Below are 13,951 nucleotides of genomic sequence, written 5' to 3'. Positions count from 1 at the left end.
CTTCCGTCGCACCCAAGAGGGGGGAAACAAGGACGTCCCGACGGGTTTCGACATCCGGTGCGCCCAGGCGAATACAGGATATTACAGAATTTAATTACCAACGGAGAAACAGGGTCCCGGGTTTTACGGCCTGCCGGTTGTGGTTGTGGATCCGAACGTTCGAGCGCTCGACGGTTCGATCGGTCGATTCCCTGCTCTGGTTCTTGGCAGTAGGACCTATTGCCTATGCACCATGCTGTTGCATGGTGGTAAATTTAGCCCGACATGTGATGCGCGACCGGCAGCGATCCATTTGGAAGGAGATGACGATGGGAAGCACCATTCTGTTGAAACTGGCAAGACAAAAGATATCAGTTGCGGCGAACGAAAGGCATGTGGTCGATGGGATTTTGAGCTGTTTATTCCAATGTCTGACAGTTATGGTTGATTTAAAGGTTGATTTTACATTTGGTTTGAACAAAACCAAGAAACTGCACAATTGGAAGAAACTTTATACTGAAACATTGGTGGATGAATTTCTATTCCTATTCTGAAATTTTAAATTCCTTTAGTTTTCTATCTTCAATATAGAATCACAGAGAGCAAACCTATAGAGATGAGAAAGAACCTAAAACTTTCTTGCATTTTATTTTGAACCCTCATTGAGTGAATAAACTACTTCATTCATAGAATAAACCTATCAGAACCTTGATTCTAGGATCTGGAAAAGGGAAGCGTTAAAATGATGATAGAATTCGCTTAAGAACCTAAACTTCTTACATTCAAACAAAATAAGTCAAGTGCTCAAGTTGGGGATATCAAACCTTTGGGTAGTTTAAATCGTACTAAAAGAAACACAAAACTAATTTCTTTATTCAATGAATAAACTACTTCATTCTTAGTGGAAAAAGCCCTGAAAACTGAAGCATAACAATCAAGTTAGAAGCTGAAAAAGAACCTAAACAAATCCTTCTTTGATTCTTTTTCAAACAAAATAAATCTACTGGGGCTTTGGAACATCAAACACTTTTGGGCGGTTTGAATCGTGCGAGAAGCTGAAAACAATAATTCCTTCAATCAGTGGACGAGCTACATCAGGGTTTCGAAAAGCGAAAGGAAGAATCAATCCGGAAAACCTCACAGTTGGAATGATTCCGGAGTTTTGTTTGGATTTCGACAAATAAACACTCCTCCGAAGGGTTCGTAATTTCCGCATGCGGGGTTTGGTCCTAATTAAGTACAAATTGTTTAGACGAACCTTACGTCTCGGCGGCCAAAGCCAAATGTTTATGTGAGGTAAATGATTGGGAGTGGATCGGACACAGGAAGGTTCGGAACGTGGCGCCGTACAGTCTTCGTACCGAAGGAAAAAAGAAGGAAAACAAAATCAACTGGAACCCTTTGGGAGTTGTTCGGAGAAAAGGCTTTCCTTATGATGTTGCGTGTTATTAGTCATAAGAAGGTTTCGATTGGCATTTCTCCTACAGTTTCGTGCCGCTTCAACGTCACGGTGCGCAATCGATAACAACACCTTCGCCTCGCGGTATTCGCTTCGATTTTTACGATTTATCCACCCGCGGGTCGCGCGGGTTTACCTAATGATTCACCAACCCCTCGTGGGGTTTGGTCGCGTCAAATTCGTCGTTGGATGTTGCAAATGGGCCACCCCCAGATGTCGCCCAACCGCACGTGGCGATGTGCGGAGGAAGCGCGCTAACGAGCTCGCTAACAAATGTGGGACTGTAACTACATGGCCGGTGTGTGTGTGTACCTGTGACCACAAAATGACCACCAAACGCAATACTGTGGTTTCGGGTGACGCGCGAACGAACTAATCACGTGTCGGGCTGGGACTGTGTTCTAAGTTTCAATCGATTGCTTCCTGCACGTGGTAGGCCACGAATTTGTGTGCCTCAAACCTTTGATTGTCTTCAGTGAAGTACAGTCGATTCGGTAATCCTTTGATACGCACGTAAGGAGTTGAGATACTTTCACAACAAATAACCAACCTAATGGGCAGATTCAACGAATGTACTCTAGACACTCAAGAAAATGTTTAGTTCGTTTCAATAATGACGTTGGCAGTTGATGGCGATATAAACTTTGGGACCTCTTTCATACTTTATTTTGTGATACAGTCTTAATGTTTAATTGCACAACGTTTCAATGATTTCGTATTCATTAGCGACAACCCTCCGAGAATCAAGTGAAAAGTGAAAGCAAGACAAGGCCGAAACTGTTCACAGCAGCTATCAGGAGTGTATGTTCCCGCGAACTGCGTAGGCCTGAGATTGATTAGCCCTCGGCCCATCACTGCAGGCATCTAGAATCTTCAACAGTGCAGCTCCAGTGTGTTTGTGTCGGTCCGAATGTGTCGGTAAAAGGCCGCCGGAGGAGCACCAATGTTTTGCCCGAGTAACGAGACGCTCCAGAACATTACGGAAAAGACGAAACTGCTGGCCCACAAATGCACCCAGCAGATACGGAACAGTGCCAGCAGTGCGGCCACGGTAACACCCAGCGCCACCGATGGTTCCGTAGGCGATGGGTCGGGTCCACACAACGACCCCGGCTCGGGTGATCCTCAGCGATTGAACTCTAAAGAGTCGACCGTTACCGCGACGGTGACGGCGGCACCAACGGGGGATGGTGGAGGTGGTGGTGGTGGCAAGAGTGCCCTGCGCTGCTTCTGCCCCTGCAAGGGAACGCTCAGCAAGATCATGGGCAAGAAGCTGGCGGGTAAGGAGGGCCCGGCCAGTCAGCAGCGCACCACCAAGTGGTATGTCAAGGTAATACAGATGGCAAGCTCGAGGAGCGACCGTAACGTTACGGTGCGTTATGCGCGGGGCGTTAGCCCGCACGTTTCGGGGATGATGATACGATTTAATTCGATTAACCGTTTGATTGGATGAAATGAGGCTACGACGCAATGGTGGTTTCATTAAGAGGGGTTAACAATCGAGTCGGCAGCGTAGTTTCCTGGTTGCTTGTAACGTAACTGTTGTTCCGCACCCTACAGAAAAGGTCAAATATTTAAAATGTGCCCTTATCTTTTCAATATTTCAAAGGTTCTTGCTTAGTGGCGGATAAGGTGTCATATTCACAAAACGCTAATTGAACAATTCTTTCGCAACTCATTTGTTAACACTAGAATACATTGCTTTGGAATCTTGCTCGGATACTTTTTTGGGGTCATTTTGACCCCTATTAAAAGGCGCTATAACTTCACATTTTTGAAGATTTTTCAATTCCGTAAACTTTTACTTTTTAGTATATTTGTTTACTATCTTTTGGCGTTTTTAATTTTTTGATATACCAATTCATCATTCCACTAGCTCGGCGTAAGGTGAAAAAGATTGATGTGAATCAAATTTTAATCCTTTTCATCTTTAATTGTTTTAAATGTATCATGTAAATTCAGAAAATAATTCACATCTTCAAGGTCAATTTGTGGCGTCATTTGTAATTGAAAAATCGTTTTATTTTTGGAATATTTATCAACATACTAACTTTCTAGCGCACAACTTTTTTCTGGATTTACACTATAGATTTCGAATAAATAAAAGCTGAAAAAGTTCAATTTTGACCGTTTTTGCTTAACACCGAGCTAGTGGAATGATGAAAAAAGGCATCGAAAAGCCAAAAATGTCAAAAAATATCCAACAAATATACTAAAAAGTAACAGTTTACAGATTTGAAAAATCGGTAAAAGAGTAAATGAGGCCCCGGCCGCCATGTTTTCGATCGTGGCTACACCTCTTGTCGACGTTTAAACTGAATGTATGCAATTGGTGATACATTAATTCGTTAAATTCAACCTACGAGTATTTGAACCGTAGTGTGTACCGTTAATTTCGGCTACGCAATCAACCTAGGGGTGCGGTATGAGGGGGGCCCACGGGCCCCCCTTATTTCTCAAAACTATAACAAACTCTCTTTTTCGGTAGACCTAGCGCAGTCCGCTCGCTTCGCTCGCTGCGGGCGCGCCGCCGTTTCCAAATCATTTCTTCGGCTTAACTCATTGTTTCATGCTGTCCACCATGTGTGGTATAGTTTACTTACTAGTAACTTAACATGTAAAAGTATATTAACCCGCATTCAACTTCCACTGGGTGATTAGTTTAAACCGTTATGTTCTTTTAAGCGAACCGTTAGCGTTCAAAAATTCGAAACGAATGCATGTGTCGCGCTTTGCATAGCTTCAGGCGCTTAATGTGAACCAGCAGGAAGAGGAGAATCTAGCCCGGGGCCTCATTTACTCTTTTACCGAAAAATCTTCAACAATAGTGAAGTTATACAGACAGAAAAATACGGACAGAAAAATCTCAATTTTTTTGCTTTGGATGTAGCTTTGGATTTTAAGAAAAGTCTTATTTTTTTGTAAAAATATTCAACCGTTTTCGAGCTATTAAAATCGAAAATGGCGTGGGGGTAAACATGACCCTTATTTGGGTTTTAGTGTTAAACGTTCAATGGTTTTTACAGTTCATACAATCGTCTAATCAAAACTTCTTATCACTGCTCAGCGCAGTCGTAAACAAAACCAAGGAAAAGCAACGCTGCACTTACTTCCGAGTTCCCTTGTTTTATTTTTGTTCTGTTCCGGCATTCTCTTTATCTCCGGGTGTGAATGTCTAAAGGCAAGCATTAAAATCAGCCCAACCCTTGCATATGACAACATAGACCACTCTGAGGGAGGGCAAAGGGTAGCATCTTGAACGTGACAAAGTTTTGTTTCCCTCGCCATTGTTAGAGCTCAGCGTGTTTGGCGTGACTCACTTTGCCTCAGAGGGTATTCCCTTCGACACTTTGACCGGTTTCGGGCGTTGTACTGTGCGTGTGCCACCGATGGTTTTGTGTTTGCGCGCTGGCAGTTGGGTTTACTTCACACTTTTGCTTATCTCTTGTCAATCCCCCTCTGGCACTCCCTCTTGTCTGCTTCCTGCTCCCAATAAGACGGAGCGGGGTAAGGGTTTGTAAACAAACGGCTCAAAACAGCGTCAACGCGGCGTTGTGCAATATGCTTGGAGGAATTGATGGGAACGTAATTAACCCGGGGCCTGAACTCCACCCGCTCGGCTCGGGACTAATTTTTCTTTGATCTTCCTACTGTTAAAGTAACCTGTTTTTTTGTTTCCAAGTCCGTTTCGGTTCAAAGTCGTCTCGTTGAAGGCAAAAATACAATCGGTAACATGATTGAAAAAGTGGTGAATGTTTATTTATAAACAATCGTTACGAAAGGGAACGCCTTGGTTCATGGCATACTACTTAGGTGTTATAGGAAAAAGTAATGCACTGTATAGAGAAGAAAAAATAGACTTAGAACAAAGTCTGTTACAGCATTGAAACAGATGTTTTTAAAGCTGAAACAAATTAGAACTAGAAAGTGATATTACCAAAGGAGTGTTTTTCATTTATGAAACGAATAAACTTTAAATAAAATACGTTTCTAAGTTTTAGCTCCGTGGTTTATGGTTTTGTCGTATATTATCAAGTTTTATGTTATGTTATTTTTTATGTTTGTTTTATGTTCTCTCAGTGGTTTGTTTTATTTTCTCTATCAGTTTTAATTGAAACAAATCTTGTTTACCTTATGTTGATGGCGTTTTCCACTTGTTTTCGAACTGGGTTGACTTTAAATATTCCGTTCTGGTTTATCCGATACATTAATTCACTTTTCTTTTATGAGTCAAGGGCTTAACTGTTAAATTTCAAAACTTCTCTATAGAAATATCGTTTTCCGAAAAGCTTAATTGCAAGTACTGGAGAGATATCTTACTAGCCCTGGACATTCGTGACTCACAATGATCGTTGGCCATTATAAATCCTTCTAAATTTATTCACTTTAGACGGAAATCCCTCCAAGCGATAGTCGGCTGATTTGGATCGTTCTTTCATTTGGGCTTTTTTCCTCTTTTATTGCCTCTTATTTTTTTTTCTAACGCGCGTGTTAGCCGGCTTTTCCGCCACAAAGAGACTTGGAGGAAATACGTGCCGAATCGCGTCCCACATTACGGCACGGTTCGCTCGGCATGGCGCTGTCGTCCGGAGTTCACGATTCCTCCCCCGTCCCCGGGAGAGGAGACAATGGAACCCGCGCGAGCCGTATTCAAATGCACGTCGTCTTCTCCTTGGAGAAGGGTTTCTAACAATGGGCGACCACCCCGGTTTTCGACTGTTTGTGACCTCTTGCCGGTGTCTTAGAAATGTGTGGATGGATGGTTTCGGAGGTCAAAAGGTTCAAACGAAGCCTTGACGGTGTACACGTGGTGCTTTTTAGTAAAAGAAACTCTAGATAAGCCTAGCATGAATGTCTTGAAGATGAAAGTCTACGAATAATGTTCGTCGAAGGAGCAAATAGTACAAGTTTAAAAATGTTTAAAGTATATCTTTGTAAAGCGCCCTACACAAATTCATGGATTCTCCACAAGCGTTCCCCACAATTAGTTGAGGTTGATCTCCGAAACTTCCCCGGTTGTATTCCCCCCTGAAAAGGATTGACCAGAAAGAAGCAAACTATTCTTATTGCTCACCTACCGTGACGGATGCGTTTTACAACCCCCCAAAGTGTTCGAAACAAAAATAGGAACAAAAATCAGAAAAAAAACAAAACTATGAAACTCGGCGTTAAAAGTAGCGTGCCGATGCGAACGAAATGTGGCCCCGTGGAGAGGATCGTGACAGCCGGTGCGAGAAGATGTTTCTTCCATTGTTTTGTTTAGCTCCAATTTGCGGCAAAATGTTACCGAGGGTAGGGTGAATCCGTCTGTGTTTTTTTTTTTTTAATTGAGGATACTTACGGAAAGGTTGTGATCTTGAACTTGAGTTAGGGTTTATTTTTAATTACTCTAAATTCGCTTAATTTATATCACCCCGCGGGATGACTCACTCTGAGATATCCATCCATACGATGACGTATGGTACGCCGTTTGACCAAGAAGAAGGAAAAACTAACCCAAAAGTTACCTTTAAATTCGTGGAGGGATATCAAACCTGACGATCCAGCCAAAGTGAGACATTGATTTAATGGAAACGGTTCTGTTCGTTCTTTTCACACTTTCTTTCCAGCAGCCCACCTGGCGTTTGTGGGGTGAGGAACGCGAGGAAAATGCGGTCTACACGGTCTACCTTAAGAAGGTCCGCTACCATCGGCCGACGCCCAGTGCCAGCAGTGTAAGTAGAATCTCAACCAACTCCAGTTTGGTCTCCGTCTTTCGATTAGTTCGTTCTTCTTAGTTCGACGAAAGTTTCTTCCACTTATTTTAGCTGTTTTCCATACACTGCTGCATTTTCACCATGCACCACAATAATCAACATAAACAGAAGACGAAGAAAATGAGCATGATTTAGCCAGCAATCGATGCTGGCAACGTTTTTGCTAATCAGGTCACCAGACATGCAACCATTTATCGTTTCACCCTCTCTCCGAACAACCGAACCGCTTTCTCCTGGGATTATTTTCGGCGTCCCCTGAAAGTGCTTCCCACCTTCGCCGACGAATGCTAAAGCGGACCGGGTTATCTTGCACACACACTCAATCTCCAGTCGGACGCGTTTGTTTTTTGTGCATCGACGTGATTGGCATGCACATGGCTTCGATTCAGCATCGATTTGGATGCTGCACCGTTTGCGATGGGATAGAGCCATCGCATTTAAATTAAAATAAAATAAACCCCCGGGCAGCCTTTCCCCCTAAGGTTGCGGGGATGGAAGGCTTAATGGACGCTAACGACGTTTGGCACCGGCCTGGCGGTGCAGTTTGGCGTTAATTTAAATTGCTTTCTTGCTAATTCAATGTAGGCGGAGAAGGTCAACAAGCCCATTCGGAGGGCCAATAAATCAGGCCTATTTATGCTGGAAGGATGTGGAAATAGTGTTTAGAATTTATGAAACTAGAGAAATCTATACAGCTAAACATATTTAAATGAAAACAATAACAGTTCTTAGATAAATTCTCCGAAGTGCTAAATGAAACGGTCAAATTGAGCTTAAACGCTTGGAAATGATGCAACCAATGCCATTTGCCGGCGGGAATAATTTGCCCGATCGATATTAAGATAGAACACCCCGCGGTGAGATCAAATTAGACATGCAAAACCGAGTGCCCTTCTGCACCTCTCCCTGTCCATTGTTGAAACACCTGTGTCCGTGGGAATCAAACACCTCCACCACGCCTGGTGGCGTATGTTCCGATATGGCCTGGAAACCGCTTTGTTGCATAATGTTGCATCTCGGAAACCCTGGAACCCCTCTCCAGACCGCTCGCCGAATTAGCTTGGACTCGGTGTTCTCCGGTTCCATTTGGACAGCTGGCACAATGCTTTGTTTAGCCATGGTACCTGCTGGAAACGACTGGTGACACATCGGTTTTACTAGAGACCTATAGCCCTCGGGAGGGTTGGGAAAATCGTTCACTCCCACCTGGGATGGGTGGAAGTGGCAAGTGTGCAATGGGGGGAGTCGAGCGAAATTATTCCACCCCCATTAAACACGGCATCCACTCACCGTTAGAACCACTTGTAAAACAATGGAAACTGACCAGGGTAAGAAACGAAGGAATAAATTCTGAACCAGACGGTTGGGAGGAAAATCGATTGAAGTCACACTATTTACATATACAACATTGATTTAGGGCACAGAGCAGGTTCAGTTTAAAATCTGGGTTAACATGACGAATGGTAATTGTGTTGATAAACTTTTCATGGATGCACTACGTGAAACGTCATTTCTATAGAACAATCATTACAACTGTCATAAACTCGTTTTAAATTCTATTATTAAACGATTGTATTATTATTCGAGTTTTAAATGTTATTATAGAAATTTATAACATTTACATGCTTGGTGAAAGATACTGCATAATTTAAAAAAAAAACATCTAGAGTAATCTTTATACCAGAAAAAGAATCGCCAAAAGAGATCGCTATACAAACTCCAGTAACTGAGTGGTTCCATTAGATAGCACGATTGATCGATGCAAACACGTAAGCGAGATGCAGACAATTTCAACAATTTCTACCTTGAGCTTAGATAGCAATAGCACCGTTGAACGAGCGAAGCGAGCGTGAAAGTGAGATGCACAATTCCTACGCTCCGGTTTTCCCACGCACTTTACGGTTTCCCCACCCGCTGTGCTTTTGCTAAGGATACTATGGATGCAAGATGGTAGGGGAAATTTTTCTTGCGCTGAACGAGTTTTTGGTAGTCGATGGTTACTTTGCCGAAATAAAACAAAGCAAAGCGTGAACGTGCTACACAGTTTCATTCAAAGTTTGCAATACGAAGGAAATGAAACGTTTTCGAGATTTAAGGGACAATTTTTTCGAAAATTGCATTTACTCTTGGGAAAAGTGGTGCTGCAACGTGATGGAAATAACCAACGCAGAATAAAATTAAGTATAAAACTAAATCCATAAGGTTAGGCCCTATAAACGGGCCCTGTAACCGGGAGCTGTCAACGGGCCTACTTACCGGGCCCTAAAAACGGGCCGTATTTCCGGGCCATGTAAACGGGTCCTGTAAATTGGCCGTGTTATCGGGCCCTCTAACCGGGACCTGTCAACGGGCCGACTTACTGGGACCTGTAAATTGGCCGTGTTACCGGGCCCTTTAACCGGGCACTGTAACCTGGCCCTGTAAACGGACCCTGTAACCGGGTCCTTAAACGGGCACTGTAACCGGGTCCTGTAACTGGGTCCTGTAAAATGGGTCCTGTAACTGGGCCGTGTAACCGGGCCGTTTTACCTAGTAGTAACAAAATAACGCTTTCTAAAACATGCGTTGAAAGTCTAAAATGCACTGAATAAAACAAAAAACTGACAGTATAAATCAGTTCTATAAACAAAAACTAAACAAGCAAAGAACAAAAAGTCAGTGGTGAACTAAATTTAAATTTTTAATAAGTATGCTTTCAAATTTAATTCAATTTTTTTCATTTTTTGTATTGTTATGTGCACTTTGATATCAGGTATTTGGCCAATATAATGTTATTTTGATTTATATTACCTTTTTTATTTGCTCCCAGCACGAGTTTCCAAAATTACTTCAAGCTGACCTGTATTTGTTACGAGGTTTGAGAGAAAAATCGATAAATCAAGTTTAAAATATTTATCACCCACCTGCCTAGCGTTGCGTGGGTTGTCCTGGCCAATGACTCGTGAGTTTTTTCCCCACAAAGGTCGCACTTTATTGCGCGGGTCATGTAAGAACACTAGGGTTGTTTTCATTTGGAGTTTTCTTTTCATGGACAGTACAATCGTGAACCTGAGAAGGGAAAACAATTCAATCGGTAGAGCTTCATTTGTCAAAGTACTTGTTTAAGTACTTTATCAATTAATCATCACTGTTTTAGTGTTTGATTTGCATTACCGATATCGTTCGAATGTCATTCCGTATTCTTATCTTTTCGTGCACTTTACATAACGTCGTTATAATCGTTCATTTAAAGTTTGTCTTATCACAACAAAACTCTTCCACTTTTCATATATGCAGCAAGATTCCGATGACGAAATTTCGCACCTGGAGTGGGAAACGGTTCGCGTGCGGTTCGTCAAGGCGGCCACCCTGTCCCGGCTGGTCGATGCCCTCGCGACGGACGACGGCGAACTGGAGAGCACGTTCGTGAACGTGTTCCTGAACACCTACCGCACCTTCGCCCAGCCGGAGAAGGTGCTGGAGCTGCTGCTCGAGCGGTACGAGCAGCTCCATTCCGAGCCGGCCCTCCTGCAGCAGTCGGAGTCCGTCTCCGACCAGCATAAGAAAACTCTAGGTAGGAGGCAGGATCTTAAACTGAGTTCTAGTGTGTCGTGCCTGCTCTTACTAACTCATGATCGAAACTTCTTTCCTTCTGGCGTTCGGCAGTCTCTGTACTCCACGTGTGGCTCGATGGGTTCCCCGAGGATTGGGACACGGACAATTTGCAACGGCTGCTGGCGTTCACCTCAAAGCGTTTGCCAAAATCGGAAATACACATGAAAGCTTTAAATAGGTAAGTGGGTCCTCACTGGCCTGCGTGTGCCATCTCGTCCCAAAATCCTTCATTTTACATCCCTTCCATGTTTTGCAGGTTTACAAATAGGTTAGACAAGTACAGTAGAATACCACCGCCGCTGCCATGGTCCAACGATTATCACGATTTCGCCGACCAGTTCGGGGGCCTCTGCCTGACGCCGGCGTTCCGCGGTCCACCGTCGCACCTGCTGAACTCGTACCGCTTTCCCAACATTCCCGTCAAGCACTTCGCCGAGCAGCTGACGCGCATGGACATGGAGCTGTTCAAGCGGCTCATCCCGCACCAGTGTCTCGGTGCGATCTGGTCGAACCGGGACAAGCACGAGTGCAGCTCCGTACTGGCGACGGTCACCCAGTTCAATGCCGTCTCATTCCGTGTCATCTCCAGCATTCTCATTGAGCCGAGGTTGAAACCGCAGGAGCGTGCCCTACTCATCTCCACCTGGATTGACATCGCCCAGGAGTTGCGGCTGCTCAAGAACTTCTCCTCGCTGAAGGCGATCATCTCCGGGCTGCAATCGAACGCGGTCTACCGGCTGTCGAAGACGTGGGCCGTCCTACCGCGAGATAAGGTGAGTGAGCACTCAAAGGTACTTTGAAGACATATTGTACCTATTTCTTTACCTCTTCCTCTAGTTGGAGCTATATAACGAGCTGGCGCGAATATTCTCCGAAGACAACAATGCCTGGGCCCAGCGGGAGGTGCTGATGCGCGAGGGGACGGCCAAGTTTGCCGACACGGTCGGCGAGAACGATCGCCACCTGCAGAAGGTGTTCCAGAAGCAAAACACGCTCATCAGCCACGGCACCATACCGTACCTCGGGACGTTCCTGACCGATCTGACGATGATCCACGCGGCCATACCGGACTCGCTGCAGGATGGGCTGATCAACTTTGATAAGCGACGCAAGGAGTTTGAGGTGCTGGCCCAGATCAAGTTGCTACAAGGTGCCGCGAACACGTATCACCTGCCGGAGGATCCCCTGTTCGATCGGTGGTTCGCCTCGCTGCTGGTGCTTGACGAGCGGGAAGCACATACGCTCAGCTGTTCGCTCGAACCGGCACCGGAAATGACCAAGCGACCGCCTGCGCCGACTTCCAGTACCGGTGGTGGTGGTGGTGGAGGAGGTGGAACACCAGGTCACAAGAAGAGTGACTCGATCGCGTCGAATTCGAGCAGTGGCGCCGGTTCTCAGTTCTACTGTGATATTAATAGCACGTCTAATGCGAGGTAAGACTCTTTAACATTACAATCCAAAGAACGGTCAGTTTGATCGCTACGCAATTTTCGTTTTTAATATCTCGCCTCAAAAAGCCTAAAAGATAGTCAACAAATGTATTAATAAGAAACCATTTACGGATCCGAAAATCCTTCATAAATAACCAAGTTATAGTGTGTTAAAAAGCGATCAAAATGATCGCTAAAAAGCCATATGGGCTCGGATCTGGCTAAAGAGAAAAATCTGATTATTTTTTAGATGTAGCTTTTGGATGACCACTATTTGGATTCTAGTGCAAAGATCATCGCTTGTTCCTAGTTTGCTAACATCTCTCTCGTATACTCTTTTTGCAGCTACAGTTCACGCAATAACTCTCTCGATCGAGACGCGACGCCACCGAACGCGTCCCTCCTGTCGGCCGCCAGTAGCGTATCGTCGCTATCGATGGACTCGACCACATCCAGCAGCCAACGGTCGAATCACACCAGCCAGAACGGTGGCGTTGGGAGCGTCCGTACGCCACAATCCGCCCGGGTACACAACGGTACCGTCTCGGGCCGAAGTGCCAACGGAAGCCACCACGAAACGCCCATCATCAACGGGCAGCTGGTGGCCAACTCGCCGCTCAAGGCCAGCTCGCCCGATTTCTACATCATCAAGGTGACGTACGAGACGGAGCAGGTCGAGCTGGACGGGATCGTGCTGTACAAGAGCATCATGCTGGCGAACAACGAGCGCACACCGCAGGTCATCCGGAACGCGATGCTCAAGCTCGGCCTCGAGGGTGACCCGGACCGGTACACGCTCGCGCAGGTCCTCCCGGACAAGGAGCTTCTGCTTCCGAACAACGCCAACGTTTACTACGCGGTCAACACGGCGTACAATCTGAACTTCATTTTACGCCCCAAAAAAGACACCGCTGGCTCGGCGGCATCGAGCGTGGCGGGTGGTGCACGCCCTTAGAGGCATCGAATCTCATCACATGTACATTCTTGTGCCCCTTGCTTTGGGCGATCGAGTGAAATGGGCTGGTTCACGTTGTACAGCTATCAAATAAGCCCCTTTCGCCCTTCGCAAAGCGAGTATCGGATCTATTTTTGTTGCTTGTTTTTAACCCAACGATACCCTAATCTATCGCAAACCCGTTCGTATCTAGTAGAGTATTCCTCCGTGCTCATTTTATTTCGTATCCGTTAGTGCAATCCGCCAGGCAAGCGCTGCTAGTGAAGCACGGAATAGTTTAAGTCAAACTAAACGGACAACTGGCAAACAGATCTGAGGGATAGCCGGTAGTGAGTTGAAGGGAGTTCATTTTACAAACAGACAGACATACATTCGAAACGGAGGTAACAATGGTACTACGAAACTACGTGCGCAAACCTTTCCATACCGGAATAACTGACAAGACTATAACTCAGTGGAGTTTAAGATGAGGTTTTCGAGTGGTTTGTTTGTTCTTCTTCACCACCGTGATCTCTGTCCGTCACGAAAACCCCAACACGTGTGGATTATAGGAGGAGGGTGTGGGGAATAGGGAGACGGTGCGATACGATTGTGCGTGGGAAGGAAAATTCAAACTTTACAATGCAGCATGATGCAGGGTACTATGTATATTTCTGGATCTATACAACAGAAAACAAGGGCGTCAGAGCGTTTAACCCTACCGACGCATGTATTTTATTACTAGAATATTGAATAAACAGACAACATGTTATAATCAACAGGGAGTTTTGACTATTTT

The 13,951-nt window shown here is 45.0% G+C and overlaps 1 protein-coding gene across 1 annotated transcript; it reads left to right on the top strand.

The window, feature by feature from the left end:
- The first annotated feature begins 2,381 nt into the window (after positions 1–2,381).
- On the top strand, positions 2,382–13,898 carry LOC131272878 (ral guanine nucleotide dissociation stimulator-like 1). Its single transcript, XM_058274751.1, has 7 exons — positions 2,382–2,768; positions 7,048–7,152; positions 10,471–10,747; positions 10,840–10,966; positions 11,045–11,561; positions 11,626–12,221; positions 12,564–13,898. Exons 1-7 carry the CDS (start codon positions 2,382–2,384, stop codon positions 13,171–13,173), a joined length of 2,619 nt encoding a protein of 872 aa, XP_058130734.1. The 3' UTR covers positions 13,174–13,898.
- The last annotated feature ends 53 nt before the right edge of the window (positions 13,899–13,951 follow it).

Source organism: Anopheles coustani, chromosome 3 (assembly GCF_943734705.1).
Source record: "Anopheles coustani chromosome 3, idAnoCousDA_361_x.2, whole genome shotgun sequence".
Lineage (NCBI taxonomy): Eukaryota > Metazoa > Arthropoda > Insecta > Diptera > Culicidae > Anopheles > Anopheles coustani.
The sequence above is the reverse complement of the archived record's forward strand: the minus strand, read 5'-3'. Positions and strand labels throughout refer to the sequence as shown.